Source organism: Rhipicephalus microplus, chromosome 7, assembly GCF_043290135.1.
Source record: "Rhipicephalus microplus isolate Deutch F79 chromosome 7, USDA_Rmic, whole genome shotgun sequence".
Lineage (NCBI taxonomy): Eukaryota > Metazoa > Arthropoda > Arachnida > Ixodida > Ixodidae > Rhipicephalus > Rhipicephalus microplus.
In genome coordinates this window covers 72,022,945-72,042,636 of record NC_134706.1, presented here as the reverse complement: position 1 = coordinate 72,042,636, position 19,692 = coordinate 72,022,945, and the positions used below count along the sequence as shown (strand labels likewise).

Genomic DNA, 19,692 nt, shown 5'->3' with positions numbered 1-19,692 from the left:
TCGTGGAGACAAGTGCGATTCTATTTTGACTGGCTAAAGGTAGTACTCCAAGAGGAGTGTGGTTGCGATACAGGCCAGCAACAGTTTGCAAAGCACAAAAGGAAGGCGAATCAGTTGGCGGAGTTCTTGTGGCAGAACGTCAGGTCAACATTTCCTTCAAAACCACGACTGGCTGCAACAGGCAGTAGTGTCACTTACCTGGGTGACGTAAGGATCCCTGCAACTGTGGAGCAAGTCCTCAAAAAGGGTCCCAAATACAGTTTCCAACCCCGTTCAACGCGTCCTGAAATGTTGTCCCACGTGCATCGATTTGGCCAACGTGTACAAGAGCAGGACCAGCAGAGGGCCATCGGGGATGGAATAGACTGCCTGGTGAAAACCGTGAGTGATCAGCGGGTTCCTAGGCCTCCTCTAAAATTTGTCGTCAAGGCACTCAAAGAAAAAAACTTGATGGTTCTAACCTCAGACAAAGAGGGAGGATTCGTGGTTCTTCCTGAACGCATGTACGAGGACAAGGCACTAGATGCAGTGTGCAAAAACTTCAAGGAGGTGCATTTCTGTCCAAAGAAACGGAAAACCATGATACAAAAAATGTTGAAAGAAATGAACCTTGATGCGCTCTGCAGAGAAGTGGTCTGCACTCTTTCCTGTCTCTCTTGTTTTTTCTTCAAGTTTGTGCAGCAATTCAATTTTTCAAGTATGAACCAACTAGTCTGCAAAAAAGTATTGCTTCAACCAGTTCTACCTCACGTCAATTTCGTCTCCCCGGCGCCGCTCCATTTCTACTATGTTCCGCCGTTCGAACCCCACGCAAGAGAAAAATTAATAGCCGCAGTTCTTGAGGCACGAACTGTGCCCTCGTCAAAAATTTCAACGCCTAATTTTTCGCCTCCGAACGCAATCGCTGTTATAATTTATGGTGTCGCGACAAACGCTTTTCTCGACACAGGAGTGGCCGTTTTGGTTTTAGGTGAACTTTTGTGTCACAAACTGCAGAAAGTGATGATACCGGTTTCTGATCTTTTATTATGAACGGTGATCTCACAGCATGTTAAACTTTCTTTAGTGTGCATGACACCTCTTTTTATTATTGACGCTTTCTAACGTTGTCGAATTCGTAGTTATACCGCATGCGTCCCATGACATGAACCTCGGTTGGGACTTCCTTTCTACGGCTTATGCGGTCGTTGACTGCGCTGGAGCTCGACTCACTTTGTTTCCTTTCAGTACCACAGTCGCCGACGCACCCAGCCAAGTGCCTAAATTGGTTGTCGCTGCTGACGCCATCATTTCTCCGTTCTCTGTCACCCTAGTGTTCGTTTCCTCCGACTCTGTTTGTGAATCGACCGCCCTGTCTACGCCATCTGAAGACTGTGCATGCCGACGGAACCTCGTACTTCCGTTTGCCGTCGTTACCCTTGTGAATAGTGCCGATGTGGTCTATGCGTGCAATCCTCTTTTCGGCAACTCTGTTAAGCGGTGAATGTGTTACGAGTTTGGACAATTCTGACACCACCTTCCTTTTGGATGCAGCGTGCGATAAGGCATCGTTGACGATAAATGCCGTCACTTCCGCTACTGCTACTACATCTACTGTCGTTGACATCCTGCTGCGTAGCATCGATAACGCGCTTACGACAGTCCAGCGCACAAAAGTTGTTCAACTGCTTGAACACTTTCGTGGCTCTTTCGACCTCAGCCAGCCATCATTGGGGCGCACGTCTGCAGTCGTTTATAGCATTTACATTGGTCACCATGCTCTTCTGCGACAGCACGCCTTTTGAGTACCGAAGGCTTAACGCCACGTTATTAGTGACAACTTCGTCCAGATGCTGCAACGTGGCGTGATTCAGGAATAGAAGAAACCCTGGGCCTCTTCTGTCGTTCTGGTGAACAATAAAAATGATTCAATAAGATTTTGCACTGGCTACCGCCGGCTAAACAAGATTACAAAGGATGTTTATCCATACCCGACATTGACGACGCCCTCAACTGCATTCAAGGAGCTAAATTATTCTCATCACTGGATCCGCGTTCAGCCTGCTAGCAAGTGCTCATGGTTTTGAAGCTGACCGTCCGAAAACAGCGTTTGTCGCCCCTGACACTTTATACGTTTTTAACTTAATGCCTGCCGGCCTTTGCAACGTGCCTGTTACCTTCGAGAGAATGATGGACACCATTCTCTGAGGCCTTAAATGGCAGACCTGTCTATGCTACTTAGATGACATAGTGGTTTTTTCTGCAGATTTCGCATTTCATATCGCTCGCATTGAGAAAAATCTTGAGTGCATCACTAACGCCGGCTTGTAGGTAAACCTAAATTAATGTAATTTCAGTACCCGTCAGCTTACCATCCTTGGCCACGTCGTCTCCAAAGAAGGAATTTCGCCAGATGCTGCCAAATTTCGAGCAGTTGCCGAATATCCCAAGGCCAGCACTCTAAAGGAACTCCGAAGCTTCTTACAGTTGTGTTCATGTTTTCGGTGCTTCATTATATTAACCTTGACAACGCTTATTGATTTGAATGACACGGGTGGTTTAACGTCCCAAAACCACCATGCGATTATGAGACGCCGTAGTGGAGGACTCCGGAAATTGCGACCACCTGGTTGGCAAAGCTTATCGCTGGCAGCAACGACATCTCAGCTTGAAATGCCGATTTCGATGAGTTATTTACGACACTCCGCCTACTTTTCACGTCTCCTCCACTTCTGAGCCACTACGATCCCCACGCGCCTACAAAAATACACGAGGGCGCTAAAGGTGTTGGCCCTCGTGTGGTATTCGCTCAGCGAAAACCCGAGTTCGACGACTGCGTTCTAGCATATGCCGGCAATACCCTCACAAAGATGGAGTCCAATTACTCCTTCACAGAAGAAGAGTATTTGTCATGTGTTTGGGCAATTGGTACACTTTGCGCCTACCTCTATGGGCGTCAGTTTGATGTTGTTACTATTGTGCAGGCGCCATGCTGGCTGTCGTCCTTGAAAGACCTGACTGGGCGCCTCGATCGTTCGGTTTTATGACTACAGGAATATAATATGCGTGTGGTATATCGCTTTGGACGAAAATACTCGGACGCTGATGCCCTATCTTGATGGCCACTGCCTTCCAAGTCTGCCGAGTCACCTGCTTCTACTTGTTATTCATCATCTCTGAAAATCACCAACATGCCAGCATAACAGCGCAAAGATCATTTGATCGCTTCCCTGCTTGACATTTTGTGTCCACATTCCCCCAACTCTATTTTACAAACTCTTCGTCGTCAAGTCTAACACCTAGCACTTCGTGAAGGCTTGCTGTAATATCGCAATTACCTGACCGACGATCACAGGTGGTTCCTCGTTATCCCCCGTCATTTGCGCTCGGACATTTGCAGCGCCTTCCACAATGACCTTCAGTGCGGTCACGTTGACCCTCAGTGCGGTTCAGGCGAAGGCTGGAAAGGTAGTGATGGTTGTAATTGCAGAACGCTCATTGTGATTATGTAGCAGAAATCATTCAGAACGTTGCCCTTGAATGGGTTGAAATCTCATCGCCAATATCTTGTAGTTAGAACATACAAAACAACGCATCCGATGCCTTGACATCTTTCTCTTTATTCTCGGATCCCACGCGCTCATCATCAATTTCTTTCCTATATACATCAAGTGGCTCATGAGGGTGGGGCATCAGGAGGGATTAAAAGTGATAGAAAGAGAGATTAGACAATCCACATACAGAGGTAAAGATAGAGAAAGATGGGGACACGGTCGAAGAAGTCCGAGGACGGCGTACTACTCAGCGAGAGCTTCAAGGCGTTAGGAGATGGCGATGAGCGAGCCGGTTGGTCAGAGTTGCGCTGTTGTCGGAGATCGCGGGGGCGCCATCTTTCGGTACGGAATCCAGCAAGTGAGTCCGTAGTGGCAGTGTTTAGTGTGCACCGCTTCCACGCCTTGGTTTCAGACGCCACGTTTTGGCGAAAATACGCATTGCGCCAAATATTCCATAAGACTTTCAAGCAGTGATGTCTTTTGGTGAAGCACACCATACCTGTTCTCGCCGGCATGGAACGACTGGAACGATGGTTAAGGGGTGACGCGCCCGGAGAACTTCCACTGCACTTAGGTCATAATATATCTCGGGGCTTCCGCAGGGACTGCAAAAGTGACATCTTGCGACTTTTCTGCTGTTATTCTGTGTGCGCAGTTAAAGGGAGTGAAAGCGCAGGCGGGCAGGTATGAAATATCCGGTTGCGCAGTGCGCGTCCTCGAGCTTCCCTGGTAGCCATTAGAAGCCGCCACGTTGCTGTTAGGCACGTGCCCCCAAGGTCTTCAAATTTTCGATCGCCACTGTACTGCTTTGGTGCAGCCTTCACGTTGGGTTAACGTTATTTGTGGTTAGTTGCCATGTGCTGAAGTTGGTTTATGTAGAACAGTCCAGGGCAAGCATCCTCGCGAGCATCAGCGCTTCATATCAGCTTCTAGTGTTGCTAACACGCATTCCAGTTAGCATCGTTGCACGCATCCTCGCGAGCATCAGCGCTTCAGCTTCTGGAGTTGCTAATACGCATTCCAGTTGGCATCCTTGCGCAAGTGGAAACAGCTGGTTATATAAACATCTGCAACTCTTCAACACATATCTGTGCGTGCAACAATTGTACATATATATATTGCGTCATTTTATGACGTGACGCTTAATAAAACAAATTGCAACATGGTCACATTTCCTCCGCGTGCTTCGCATAACTTTGGTCGTCACGTACGTGGGATCTGCCGAAGTTTTCTTCCACGGTATCTATTAAAGCTTTTGCGTAAAACAAAAAACAAGCAAACAAAACTACAATCAAATGGTGACAATAAGCGCTCAAGCGATACTGATAAACACTCAATTGCTAGGACAGCGTGTGTTCTCCAAATCGAGAGCTTTTCACATCGTCTTATACAAACCAGAAAGGGGTGAGGCCAAACACCTGCCCAAGATGGAGTACCAGTCCGGTCTAAAGTTCAGGTCAGCGTAAATCTATTTGAATGAGGTGTGTGCTTGAAGAGGTGGTGGGTTCCGCATGGCGGTCCTGCATTCGTGTCTTTCATAGGATGTGCATAGCCATGAGGAAAAACCTGTCATATGGCACTTCATCAAGTTATGCTGGTAGAAGATAATGTATGGTGTGTGGATAATTGACGAAACGTTTCTTCGGGCCTGTTGTCTGGCGTTCGCCACACATGTGAGCGGCGTACTGACCGAGGCGCAGGTGCTGCGTAGGGAAGCGGAAGTGCAGATATTGTAGTCAGTGGTGTGGCGGAGATCAGCATCGCGGGGTGATCATAGGGTGACAGCTGCTGAGGGGGTGAAGGTACGGGTGGTTGCTGGGACATAGGAGGCAGTGCCTCCGCGATTTGTGTGCGAAGGACTTGCTGAAAGTCAAGGGCCAAAGTTTGCGCCAATGCGTTCGTGACAGAAGACAATTAAAACTGACGTGCTAGCTCCTGACGTATGAAGTCCTTGATGGTGAATAGCGGTGGTTGCTGGTCAGCATGGTGAGCAGTAAGCTGCAAGTTGGATATTGTGTTGGGCATTGTTAGGGTGGGGCATGTGATCGAGCGCTGCGTACGCAACTCGTCGAAAGTATAACACAAGAACACCACTACTGTGACGGGGGGGGGGGGGGGGGCTTGCGAGCAGCATATCAAAAGCCTCGTCTTCGATGGCCTTGAGTATGTGCTTCATTTTCTCCTCTTCGATCATGTTGGAGTTGACACGGTTGCAGAGTTTCAGCACATCTTTAATGTAGCTTGTGAAGTTCTCATCCGTTGACGCCAGCGCTGCTCTGCCCGACGTTCGAGAGCCGATGACCGACCAAGAGCGTTTGCAATAAAAGTCTTGAAGACAGACAAAATGAGAAGGTCGCTCTCGTGGTTGTTGTACCACAATTAAGCAATGTCAGTAAGATAAAACTGCCTGCACCTAAGCTTCAATTGGTCGTCCCACTTGTTACCGGCACTGGTACGCTCGTACTTTGACAGCCAATCATTTACATCCGAGTCTCCGGAGTTGGTGAAGATGGGCGGCTCTCGCTGGATATACATAGCACCGCACGTGAAGTGGACGGCTAAGGGTCCAGACTGGAGAGGGGTCTCGTTGGTCATGGTAGTAATGGGGTCACGAAGCGGAAAGGGGGGGAGCTTCCGTGAGCGGAGGTCCAGGTTTGACAGAGAATTAACGTACCTCCACCCAATGTTACGTGAGTTATTGACGCTGGATGTCAGAAAAGCTCGACAGACTTTCAACGTGAAGCGTCGAGGAGCAGCAGACGTCAAGCAGCCAAAATGCGAGCAAGTGCGAGCTCGAGTCTGGCACTGCTATTGACACTGGTGCTTGCTTGCTCGTGACTTTTGTCGTCGTCTTACCTTCATTACGCTAGTCTTTGTATTAGCTACAAAGGCCAGTGAAATCTAAATGCCGCGTTTTGTCCAGTGTCCTATTTCACCCCGCACTACTCTATATTCAGTTTTGTGCATATGTCTCGTGCTCCTGCTTACGGTTATTTCTTTGCGCTCCCCCTTTCACTTTTTCGCATCTGCATGGCCATTTTGTTGGTCCTTGTGACACTTGCACAACGGCGTGATGAGAGGCGAAGGAGAGGAGTTTCACGCACTCTCGTGACTACTGTTTTGTGCAAGCTAGATTACCGGCCTGTTTTTCTGGTGAAATTAGATGTTCGCTCTTTTTCATTTTTTTCCCTCTTTCTAGATCAGTGCTTGCGCGTACTTATTATAGCGTAAAGGAACACTAGTAAAAATGAGGTGGTGGGAAGGGGGAGGAAAAGGAGCGGTTGCGTGTTTCAAGCAGGAACTGTTTACTTTAATCAAAACGTTGTAATACCGAGCACTTTCATACGTGTTCTTCAAAACTATAGAGCTCTCGGTCACTTGAGTGCAAACGGAGTGGTCTGAACTCCGGCCGCATACACGTGCTCTTATTCCTCCGTGCGTCTGGTCTCTTCCCTTCACCTTCCTAAGGGGAGGATTGATTTGTGGGGTGTAAAGTCCGAAAACCATGATATTGTAAGACAGTAGCCAGTATTGTAGACAGTAAGAAAGACAGTGGTCAGTGACGACGTTTTTCGTGATGATGATTATATACAGATGAAGAAAATGAAGGTCAAATGTTGTCAATATTGTGCTTACACTAACTTCCCCCTCGCGCGGAAGCGGCCAATTAGGCCGCTGTTTATGACAGTGGTGTACGGCGTACGAATGGTTTTAAGCGCGACACGTGAACAACCTTCATACCAGGAAAATGGCCATTGGGAGGCATGACAACAGGGGTTACTCGATAGTTAACAGGAGACGTCTGCTCGACTATAGCGTAGGGGCCGATGAAACGTGAGTGAAACTTATCACACAGACCGAGAACCCACGTTGGGGTCCACAACAGTACTTCGTCTCCAGTATTGAAGTGAACTACGCGGTGGACGCCATAGTAGCCAGTCTTCCGCTCTTGTTGGCTTGCCTGTGTATTGAGGTGGGCGCGTTGAAGACAATCGGCCAGGCGATAGATTAAGTGCTCCCTCGATGGTGATGACGAGTTCACAGGGACGTCAAAAAAGGAGATGTCGAGCAGAGATGTTGGTTGACGGCCATAGATGAGAAAGAATGAGGAATAGCCTGTGGTGCGCCGCGTAGCGGTATTGTACGCAAAAGTCACAAATGGCAGGTTAGTATCCCAGTTGGTGTGGTCGGCGTTGGTATACATAGATATAATTTCGGTCAAAGTTCAACGGAAGCGCTCTGTGAGGCCGTTACTCTAAGGATGGTAGCTGGATGTCGTCCTATGAATCGTATTACATGCGTGGAGGACATGTTCGAGCAGTTTCGAGAGAAACGCTTTGGCGCGATCGCTCAATAAGATGCGTGGTGCACCATGTCTTAGAAAGATTGCCTAAAAAAATGTGGCAATGTCCTCTGCTGATCCTGAAGGAAGTGAAGCTGTTTCGGCGTACCTTGGTAAGTGGTCAACTGCTGTGACAATCCAGCACTTGCCACTAGCTGATATTGGTAGCGGTCCGTAGAGGTCAATGCCAATGACATCGAAGGGAGCGTCAGGACACGAAAGAGGTTGCATAAGACCGGCCGGGGAGAAAGTGGGTCACTTGCGGCGTTGGCATAGCGAGCATGACCGCAACATATCGCGCTATGCAGTTGTAAAGGCAGGCAAGGCAAAACGACTGTGGATACGTTCGTAGGTTTTTTGAAAACCGAGATGACCAGCCTTGGGGTCATCGTGAAACGCCTCCAAAATCTGCGCCCTTAGGGAACGAGGAGCAACAGGAACCCAGCGCTGTTCTTCGGGGTGGAAGACAAAGCTGTAAAGAATTGAGTTTTCAGTCTTGAAGTTCAGCAGCTGTCGATGGCTGCGAGCGTTGGGGGAACGAGATGAGCCTTGGAGGCACTGCATTATAGAGCGACATGAAGTGTCGCTGCGTTGGTGGGATGCAAACGTGTCGTTGTTTAAGGTAGAAAGAAAATCGACAGCGGCGAGTGAATGAACTGACGGAGGCACTTTGATGGGTTCACTCACAGTTGGCGACAGGCCAGGAATGCCTGATGAAGATTGTAAAGAACAGCGACTAAGGGCATCAGCATCGTTGTGTTTCTTGCCAGATTTGTAGATAACGTCAAACTAGTATTCTTGGAAACAAAGTATCCAACGACCGAGACGTCCAGACAAATTCTTCAACGTCGACAGCCAGCACAAAGCGTGGTGGTCAGTGACGACGGTAAAGTGACGGCCGTGAAGATATGGTCGAAACTTCTGGATTGCCCAGACAACGGTGAGACACTCCTGCTCGGTGATGGTGTAGTTTTGCTCTGCTGCTGAGAGGGGGCGACTTGCGTATGGGATCACACGTTTGTCATAACGCTCTGTTCGTTGCAGAAGTACAGCGCCGAGTCCATGTCCGCTGGCATCAGTATGGAGGAGAGTGGGTGCGGCGTTATCGAAATGACAATGCACTGGCTCAGACGTGAGGGCACGTTTCAAGGTGTCAAAAGCCATTTGGCATTCGTGTGACCATACGTATGACCCTACCGAAGAAAGGAGTTGGTGACGTGGTGCAGCAATGATGGCGAAGTCTCGTATAAAGCGCCGGAAGTACGACGCAAGGCCAAGAAAGCTTCGGAGCTCTTTGACGCGTTGAGGCACCGCTAAGTGAAGAACGGCGGTAATCTTGTCGAGATAAGGCCAGATTCCATCTTTGCTGACGAGATGTCTCAGTACCGTAATACTTTTGCTAGCAAAGTGGCACTTCTTGGTGTTGAGCTGAAGGCCACCAGCTGCGAGACACGTTAGAACTTCATCCAGGCGCTGCAAGTGCTGTTCGAATGTTGAAGAAAATATGTCGACGTCGTCAAGGTAACATAAGCGTGCTTTCCACTTAAGGCCGCGCAATACATTGTCTATCAGTCGTTCAAACGTTGCTGGCGCAATGCAGAGGCCGAAAGGCATGACGTTAAATTTGTAAAGCCCATCGGGTGTGGCAAAGGCAGTTTTTTTCTTGTCATCCTCGTGCATTGGAATTTGCCAATAACGGGAGCGCAGGTCAAGGCTCGAAAAATATTCCGCTCCTTGTAAGGAATCTAAGGCATCATCAATGCGAGGCAAGGGATATACGTCTTTTCTGGTTACTTTGATTAATGCGCAGTAGTCAACGCAGAATCGCACCGAACCGTCTTTTTTTTTCTTAAGAGAACGACAGGTGACGACCAAGGGCTTGAGGAGGGACGGATGATGTTTTGCTTGAGCATATCAGCAACGTGCTTGTCGATAATCTCGCCTTCACTGGAAGAAACACGGTATGGTCGACGACGGACAATAGAAGTTCCGTCGGTGTGTATGCGATGAGCCGCCGCAGAAGTCTGGCTTAGAGCAGTGGAATGTACGTCGAAAGAAAATTTATGCTTAGACAACAACGAAAGCAGTTCGTCTGCTTGCGGGGGAGTGAGATCTGTGCTGATGGTATTGCCGAGAGCCGTAGTGGGTGGAGAATCTGTTGCTATTGAACGGGATTCCACCAGACTGGTATCCGAAGCCACTACAGAGATAGGTTGTGTGTCCACGCTGGAAACTACAACAGTGCCCTTGGTCAGGAGAATCGGTTTATTGGTGATATTCAGTACTGCGAGAAATGTGGTGCCGCTCGAGAAGCGCACAAGACTCGATGAAAGTGCAATCCCTCTGGATAGTCAACGGGCTGACGGACTGACTAGGACGTCACCATGGTCAATGGAGTCAGACATAACCGTGATAACATGCTCGTGGTTAGGTGGCACAATGAAGTCATTGGAGGTTCGTAGCCGGTCACGTAATAATTTTGGGGAAATATCATTCGTCACTCGCATATGTATGAGTCGTTGTCGACAAGAGATGGAAGCATCAGCAGCAGTAAGAAAGTCCCATCCTAAAATAAGCATAAAAGCACAAGAATCCAGCACGGCAAACTGAATATGGGCCAGATTCATGAATGAAAACTCAAACGGTGCACTGTGCTGATGGCCGTATCAGCGAGTCATTTGCGCTACGCAAGAGAGTGCCAGTATAAGGTGTGGTAACCTTACGTAGACGAGTACACGAATCCGCATGAATAACAGAAATAGCAGCCCCAGTGTCCACCAATGCCTGAACTGGTACCCCTTCTACATACACTAGTAACAAGTTGGCTGGGCCCTCTGGAGGTCTTGGTGTTTGTTCGAGCGATGCAGTTTTTCCTCCAAAAGTCAGAAGTAGGTACAGCCGGTCTCAGAGGAGATGTTGAGCGTCGTAGAGGTGAAGGGGATCGGCGGTGTCCGGGATAGCAGGGGCGAGGTGCGGTGAGTGGAGAAGTTGGAGAGAAGAAGCGTGTCAAAGGGCGTCGCTGGTACTGGTTCGGGGATGGCTCCGAATCCCTTTCGTAAACATCGTAGCCACGACGTTCGTCCTGTTGGCGCTTGCGGCATAATCGTGAAATATGGCCCAGAATGCCACAGTAGTAACATATTGGGCGAGGCGAGCGCCAGGGGGCGTAGTGCGCTGGAGCTGTAACAGGCGCTGGTACTGGTGCTGGGACAGATAAGTGTGGTGCAAACGCTGCTACGTTGCACTGCGCAGGAACAGGATGCGCGTGCTGAACCAAGGCAGGTGGCATGGCGGCGACTTGCGCATACGTCATGGGTGGTGTTGGTGGCACCGTAGTGTTTTATGGGAGAACGCCAGCCATGGATGAGAGCTCCTCTTTGATGATGTCGCGCAGACCAGCAGATTGAAAGTGAGGCCGAGGGGTGGGTGCACATGACAACCCTTGCGCTTGAAGTTCCTCGCGAATCAGAGTGCGAATCAGCACACGCAAATCCGCATCCGAGGAAGGCCGGCTGTCACTGGTGTCTGGGTAGTCTGGATGCAATCGAATGGCTTGGAGTTCATCAAGATGCGGACATGTCGTGATGACGTCCTCAACGGTGGTGGGTTTTTTAACAGCCAGAGCGTTAAACGCGACATGGCCTATCTCTTTGACGATGTGGTGAACACGATCAGCTTCTGTCATCGCCGAGTTCACGTGGTGGCAAAGGGCAAGGACGTCTTCAATGTACGAAGTGTACGTCTCCCCGGGAAGCTGGGCACGCCCCTCGAGCCTTCGTTTCGACACTTCGGAATGGATGTTCGGTTTTCCAAAAATCCTACGGACTTGTTGAGCAAAAGTAGGCCAATCCGGGAAGCTGCTCTCGTGGTTAAAAAACCACGTTTTCGCGACATCGGACAGATAGAAGGCGACGTGACGAAGTTTCTGAGGCTCATCCCATTGGTTATAAACACTGGTCATGTCGTATTCTTCTAGCCATACCTAGACGTCGTCGCGTGGAAGACCGCAGAAGTTGGGTGGGTCGCGCTGCAGGGCGTTGACGATCCACGCAGGAATGGTTTGTTGGACAGGGATGCTGGATGTTCCGGGCAGCGGTTTTTGAGCCATAACAGCGGACGGGGGAAGCAAGCGGCGACTCGTACGAAGCTCTAGGGGAACGTGACGTCGGAGAGGACTTGGGGATCAAAGCACCTCCACCAATCTGTAAGACAGTAGCAGCGTTGGAGTCTAGACGGCGTTTATTAGGCCGAATCGCCTGAACAATCCTTCGAACGAAGACGACGTTTTTCGTGATTATGATTATATACAGATGAAGAAGATGAAGGTCAAACGTTGTCAATATTGTGCTTACACCATGATTATGAGAGACGCCATATTAGAGGGCTCCGGAAATTTCGACCACCTGGTGTTCGTTAACACGCACCCAAATCTGCTAAGACACGTTGCCGGGCTAGTTGGTTGGGGTTCATCATTTCTAAGGGTATAGCGCACCACGACAAGGACACAAAAATAGAAACGCGCACACACACATAGCGATGTGAGTATGGGCGTCTTTCTTTTTTGTGTCCTTGTCAAGGTGCGCTATACTCTTATAAATGTTGAACCCCAAGTCTGAGCACACGGGCCTACAAGATGGCCACCCCCATCGGAAATGCAGGCGCCGTAGCCAGAACTCAATCTCGCGATCTGCGGGTCAGCAGCCGAGTACCTTTGCCACTAGACCGCCGCGACGGGGTCCTATGTTGGAAGAAGCTGTGCTTAAAAGGCTTGGGGCGGAAGCGATCTTTACATGGGCTGATCTGTCATCATGTAACTGGTCGCATTTACCAGTTAATGATACGTGTTAGTGTTGCACTATACTCCAGTGATGCGAGCAGATGCATACCACCTTATAAACCCTGTCAAGGATTACAGCAGGATTACAGCAGGAACGCTTCCATGACCTTTTTCAAGCTGGTTTTCGCTACAGCAACACAACCAGTTACAACCGCTGGATACATGACAATACGCTTCACAAATCACTGTTTTACTTTTTACACAACACAGACCTAATGGCGCACATTTGTTACATATACACGCAAAAAGTAATGTGCCTTTAGGACAAGTCTATATCACAATAAAAAAGAACTAAGAAGTATAAAGAATGAGCCCTGTTTTCATCACTGACTAGATAGAGATTGCACGGCCGCAGGTACACCATATCTTGAAACGAATCATCATATTACTTTGACACCATGGTGAGGATAATGTTTCCTTACGAATATCCACTACGCAGGAATGTAGACCTACGTGTGAATTACAATTTCCAGACAAATTAAATTAGAAAATTTTAAAAAATAATCTGTCCAACAAACACTGCTAGTAATATTCAAGCATAATTTTATGGGGCAAATGTGCACCGGGATATTGGCATAGCCTGCGCTTATATGTCCTGAAAAAAATGTAGGTGTCGAGAACATGATGTACCACGAGGTCTTTTTTTTTTGCGTAACACTTGACAGTTGCTTTTGGGGAACATCCAGTTTATTTCTGCCTTGTCTACAGACGCACTGTCAAGACCACGTTTAATACAATCCTTTTACACACTCATTCGGACGTGCTTGCACTTGGCGCTTAACAAATTATCCCATATCCTGAAGACGCTTGCCACTTGGCACGACAGCAGATCACGCTGTAACAGGGGGTAGGGACATGATATAGCCTGTGCAGTCAACAAAGTAATAGAATTGCGAAGATGAAGTTTCAGTGCACAATGCTGCTACCATGTGTGAAACTAGAATGCGTGCTCCCGACCGCTGCTGGGTAAATGGCTTTGCCAACTTCGCAAAGTATGTAAGCATTTTGCGGCTGATGTATGTAGTTTCTGAATTTTTGCGGTTTGTTACATCAAGAGATATGCTAGTTATAAGCGTGGTATGCACCTTAAGAAAAGAGCAAAAGGATGAAATTTCCTTGCATGTTCTTGGCAATGACAATCATTTTTCTTTTTTTTAAAGTTATCTATCTATCTATCTATCTATCTATCTAATCATCTATATATATGATGTGGCAGAGTCACATGAATTCGCTATGTAAAAGTGAATACGCCTGAATATTGTTCAGCTAGATCAATCTCGATGGTGAAGAACTGCTGTAGAGTTTTTCAAGACTATAGCATTTTTTAAATAACACAACGCAGAAATTTTGAGCCGTTTGTCTGTGTGTTGGTGACCCTGGTCAACAAGTCAGCCACCCACCAATATTTATTCTCATCCTTAACGCCCACCCATTTCGATCCGGTGACTGCGTTTAACCTTATGAACTTTATCAGTCAAAAAGCAAGTATATATTACGAGTATTGTAGGCGTAGCATCAATGCGTTAAAATTAGGTTGTGGGCTTCTTTATCAAAATGGCCTTCTTTATCTAAAAGAATTTATTACGCTGCGCTGACTATGCAACGCTATGAAGAGATCAGGGAGTGTTTCCTAAAAATCACTAAAGTGAGAAAGCCTACATGACGACTAATGTAGACTCTTTAGCCAAAGCTAATTTTCCCAATTAAAACAAGTTTCAAAGGTGGCAACACCTTCCCCTTTCCCCCTCGGATGAAAGAATGGACGGATGTACCTGGCTGTGCCCTTTAGAGGGGGCGGTGGATCACGCCATCTGACCATAAATTGAAGTACTATCACTGTGTTCAAGAATTGAATTTCACTCGCGCCTCGACTGTAGCCACCAATCAGTTAGCCTCCTCCTGGTTATTTCTACCCGTTTGAAGTCTATTTTGCCTTCAGTGTCCCTAAACCCCAATGCTTCGAAAAATTTGGCGCCATTACCTTTGACTATAGGATGGAGCCTTTTTACAGAATAATATCAAATGTTCAGCCGTTTCCTCCTCCTCCCCACACACACTACATACCGTGTATGTGCCTTCGTATTTGGCCCGGTACTTCTTCGTCCACAATACTCACGTTCTACCCTCGAAGAGCACAGAACTACCCCGAGAAATATCGTAGATCATTTCCCTTGATATTTCCTGCTTAAAAGTTTGTAGGTCTCCATTGATGATTTCGTAAGTAGTCTCATCCTCCACTTGTCCCTCTCTGTTTTTTTTTACTTCTTCTTAGCCGATGTTTTCTTTAGGATTGGTATTCTGCTGTTGTCTAAATTTTGCTTGACAATTTTTGAGTTCGTTTCCTCCATTTAGTATCAGCCTTCCTAATGTACAAGTAACTGAAAACTTTCCTAGCCCAATGCTCCTCTCCCATTTTCCTCAGTCGCTCCTCAAGTTCTATCTAGCTGCTAGCTTCTTTGCACTTAAAGAATGTCCATCCTATGTCTCCTTGTACCCCCTCAATTTAGGTATTCCCGTGTGCTCCTATAGAAAATCTACCCACGGCACGTTGTTTAATTTCCAATCTTGCTTGAACTTCTGATTTCATGCACAGGACCGCATTGCCGATCGTCAAACCCGGGACAATGGCATCTTTCAAAATCCCTCTCACAACGGCATACCTATTGTAGTGCCACAGTGCCCTACTTTTTATTACAGCTGCATTTCTGGTGCTCTTAGTCATTAGGTATCTTTCCTCGCTTATGTTCCTGGAGCGTCCCCTAGTAGGGTAAACTTTCATTGAAAAGAGAATGTTTTGGTTCTGTTGCTACGGCGAATATAAGTAAATGAAACAAAATAAAAAATGAGTATTGGAGTCAGCGATTGCCAATTTGCACAAAAGTGCAAGTGGAATGTGTGTTACTGAACTAGCACCATTATGCAGTTATATATTTTACACCACTAGTCATGGCGTCTCGCATCGTACATCGTCGTTCGTCTGGTTCTCCGAATGTGCTTTGCTCGTGCTTATGATGTGACACAGTGAACGTGCCTCTTGCTGGATCATGTCAATGACCACTACACGTGACGTTATAACAAGTGATTACAACCAACTTGTTCACAAGCAAGAAAATACTACGGCCAGACTGGTACGTTTGAGTAGCAGCACTACGATGACAGTTGTTTTTTTTAGAAAAATGCAAACATTTTGATAACCTTGATGCCAGGTATTTCTGACGTGGTGTGCGGAATTTCATAAAAGTGAGAATTATACCTGTGAGGTGTCCCAAAGCAGCGCGTTTCGCCTTCTTTAGGACGCTTTCTAGAACAAGTGGCTTGAACTGGTCAAGCATGAAATGTTCCTAAATGTGCAATAAATAAACCCTCCAGCTGTTCTGTACGCACATACACACAAATATTTTTAACAACTCGCATGCGCTAGACGTGCATTAGGCGCACTGCTTGTGTTTAAATGGAAATCGACAAATAAACTCGCTTCGCAGAGCCGCGTCGACGTACCTCGATGGCGTTTGAGGAAAGCTTTCGCGGGAAATAATTCATAGCTACACTTAACGCTGCGCACCGCTTCTAATATCACCAGGTGCGTTGAAGAGAGCGAAATCGTTTTCTGTTTTTTTTACTGCATCCCAGCATTGTTGAAAAACTCTGGTGGTGCTTTGAATGTGCACCGCAAAGCAATCTTGGGGGCCTCGGCGCCAACTGAAACACGTCTCTTCTGCATGTTTATGTCCTGGCTGCGATTTCGTCTTTCGTCAAGGTGATAACCCAGCTGGAGCCATATCTGCATGCGTACTTGTTTTAAACCTTCTAAATAATTATAGATAACACCACCAGCCATTCGTGAAATCACGTGCAAGGAGTGCACCAAACCGACGCACATGGTAAAAAAAGGAGGGGTACGCCATAGAATGAGGACGACGGCATGGAGAACAATGACTGACGCTACCTTGAAAACTTGTTTTGTTTAGGGACCTTACCTAAAGCTAGGGTTACTGTATATGTTACCGCAAACTATCTACGGTACCATTTACAATAAGACTAGCTAAAGCGACCTTGCGCTGCTTTCTATCGGTAGCTCTGTGTTCTAAAAGCTTTCGTTTCATAACACTAGTGCCAGATGGCGCCATGACTCATATTGCACTACAGTTACTCTATGTGCTACCTTTGATTAATTTGTGGTGTTTAATGTCCGAAAACCACCATATCACTATGAGAGACGCCGTAGTGGCGTGCTCCGAAAATATTCGACCACCTGTGGTTCTTTAACGTGCACCCAAATCTGAGCACATGGGCCTACAACATTTCCGCCTCCATAAGAAACGCAGCCGCCACAGCCGGGATTTGATCCCGCGACCTGCGGGTCAGCAGCCGAGTAATTAAGCCACTAGACCACCACGGCGGGGCACATACGCTACCTCTAGGTAGGAAGGTGGCATATGGAGTAACTTTACACAGCAGCTTCGGAGAGAAGACTGTCATCCTTCGACGTCTTTCACTACAGAGCACCTAGATACGTGGTCATTTTTTACGTATGCGACATTACGTGGTACACAAACATTCATTTGCTTTTTTACAGAAAAACCGATGTGTTCTATATGGGCTAAGCATGATCACACAGAGAACGTAGACCCGACTACATTGGCTTATTTTTACGCAGTTTGCAACGATCCAGTTTACACCAAGTACCCAAGTTATTGCCCGAAAAATGAGAAATAAAACGTATTTTTTAGAGTAAACAGTTGATGTATAGAGTAAACTTTTTAAACTGCAATGCGCTTTCTCAAACTTAAACTTGTGCATGGCACGTCGGCGTCGACTGAATAAAGAAGTTCCCCGGACAGCCTGCCTTTTTGCTCTTTTTAGGTAGGTCCTTGGAAGTGCACTAGGAAAACGAGTGCTCATTCAAAGATTTTAGTTTAGTTTGATTTTAAATAATTTTCATAAGGTATTTGCTGTGTTCACCGTAAGACCAACTAGTCTGAGACTGAGATATTTTGAAGCCAGAAGAGATGCATGTTGCAGTTACAATCAAAAGATTTTTACAAACGCAAGCCAATGCGATTTCAATACCAGTTTGAAAAGTACTAGAGGTCTGACTGAAAGCATAACGTATAAGAAAACTTTCCCTAATTTTCACGCCGATAGATTTGTCCTGCCATGCAGAACCACAAGCGAGTACCTCACTTTCTTTACTAAAGAGAGCTGGGTGAGTTTGCATGTGCATCACCTTCCTAAATGCACCACCACTGTACACCCTAACCCTAACAGTTCCGTCAGTTTTTTTTTTGCTTTTCCCAAGAAAAACAAAGAACGGAAGCCCCTAAAGCCACGTGCTTCACCACGAGTAAGAAGCCAAAATCCGGCTCTAAGTTCAGGAGGGCTACGCGATGAGCCTATGCATAGCCCGATGAAGTGGAGACTGCACCGGTTGGTTTAGAGGAACTCACTTGCCTCAACAGCTCACTTGAAGATGAAAATGCACGTTTTGCCGAAACGATAAAACAGAAAAACAACAAAATCGCGCGGCTCAAGGATGAGTGCTGTCAAATCAAGGAGTAGCTTGTTGCAGCAAAAGGAATCTTCGGGCAACTGGGCTTAGAAAATGCGTCCTTGAGTTGCCAGCTTGCTGCTGAAAGAGAGCGGACGACTCTCGTCACAGTGGAACGGTTCAAGGATTGTGACGAAGACATGTTATTTTACACTGGGCTCCCAAGGTACAACCACTATAAGAAACTTCTGGTCTACTTGAACCCCGGTGATGATGGGTGCAAATTTCTACACTCAGAACGTGCAGAAATCCGTTAACTCATATCATCGCGAGGGCGGAAGAGAAAAGTAAGCATAAAAAATGAGCTGTTTTTAGTGCTAGTCCGAATGCGCCTCGGCCTGTTGGAAGATGATTGGGCTCACAGGTTTTGCGTTTTCCAGTCAACTGTGTCCCGAATATACACATAGTGGATTAACTTCCTGTATGCCAAGCTATGCCTGTTCCCTCTATGGGCTCCTAGGAGAATTGTAGATGCTACAATTCCACCCGAGTTTAAGGATAAGTATTCAGCAACTCGGATAATCCTGGACGCCACGGAAATACAATGCGAGATGCCGTCATCTTTGTCCCTACAGTCTACAACTTACTCCCCTTACAAGTAGAGCAACACATTGAAAGGACTCATCGGCATCCTGCCTAATGTCCTTGTCATCTTTGTGTCAGAGTTTTTCACAGGATCCAGCCCCGCATGGGCGCCTGCGCAAGTAGGCGTTTGGTGCGTAGCGATACAACGGTCCCGAGCTAACGGGGGAGTCTCTTTGCCATGTCCGGGAAAAAGGGTATCCTGGGGGTTGAGCCGACGCTGGGTGATTGGACCGTTAAGGCCCCTGGCAGAGGCAACACACCCCTTTGGCCCCGGCTTCACGTAGACGGCACCCATGGGCTGACCCACCCAGGGGAAATCGGCAGTCGCCTTTTCCTATTTCTCTCTCCCTACATCTTAGTCTTTATCTCTTACTATTTATCTGTCCTGTCTTCTACTCTCTTCCGTTTACTTACACACTTCCTGGCGGCTAGGGTTAACCCTGTGCAAATAGCCTACCTTGGTCTAGGCGCATTGGGTATAGTAGCGTTGTACGGCTGGCGTCTGCAGGTTTTAGCATCCACAAACTTGTAGCGTCCCCATGTTGTTCTCCGTGGTGGGTGGCCGCCAACGCTTCTGAAGAAAATTAAACAGAATTGCATAGAGCGTTTCCCTTACTAAGTGATCGTACCGCCTCGAAGCGCGTACGCACCGAAGACTTAAGCTTTTACAACCGATAAAGTGAAAACTTCCCCCATTTTCATGTTATACATAGTGAGATAAGCAACAAGCAAGCCAGAACAGTATCCCCCTTTGTAGTAGCCAGATGTCTCACAGAAACTCTTGGAGCCGGATACAAAGTTACCAAAATGGCCAGCGGAGACCTCCTCCTTGAAGTTGGAGAAAAAG

The 19,692-nt window shown here is 47.3% G+C and overlaps 1 protein-coding gene across 1 annotated transcript in view; it reads left to right on the top strand.

Annotated features, from left to right (window-relative positions):
- LOC142766971 (japanin-like-RA2) overlaps positions 1 to 17,448 on the top strand; it is a 118,084-nt gene extending 100,636 nt beyond the window's left edge. The window contains exon 6 of the mRNA XM_075868179.1: positions 17,289 to 17,448. Within this exon, the coding sequence (XP_075724294.1) occupies positions 17,289 to 17,428 (140 nt within the window). The 3' untranslated portion in view covers positions 17,429 to 17,448. The remainder of the gene's footprint in view (positions 1 to 17,288) is intronic.
- The last annotated feature ends 2,244 nt before the right edge of the window (positions 17,449 to 19,692 follow it).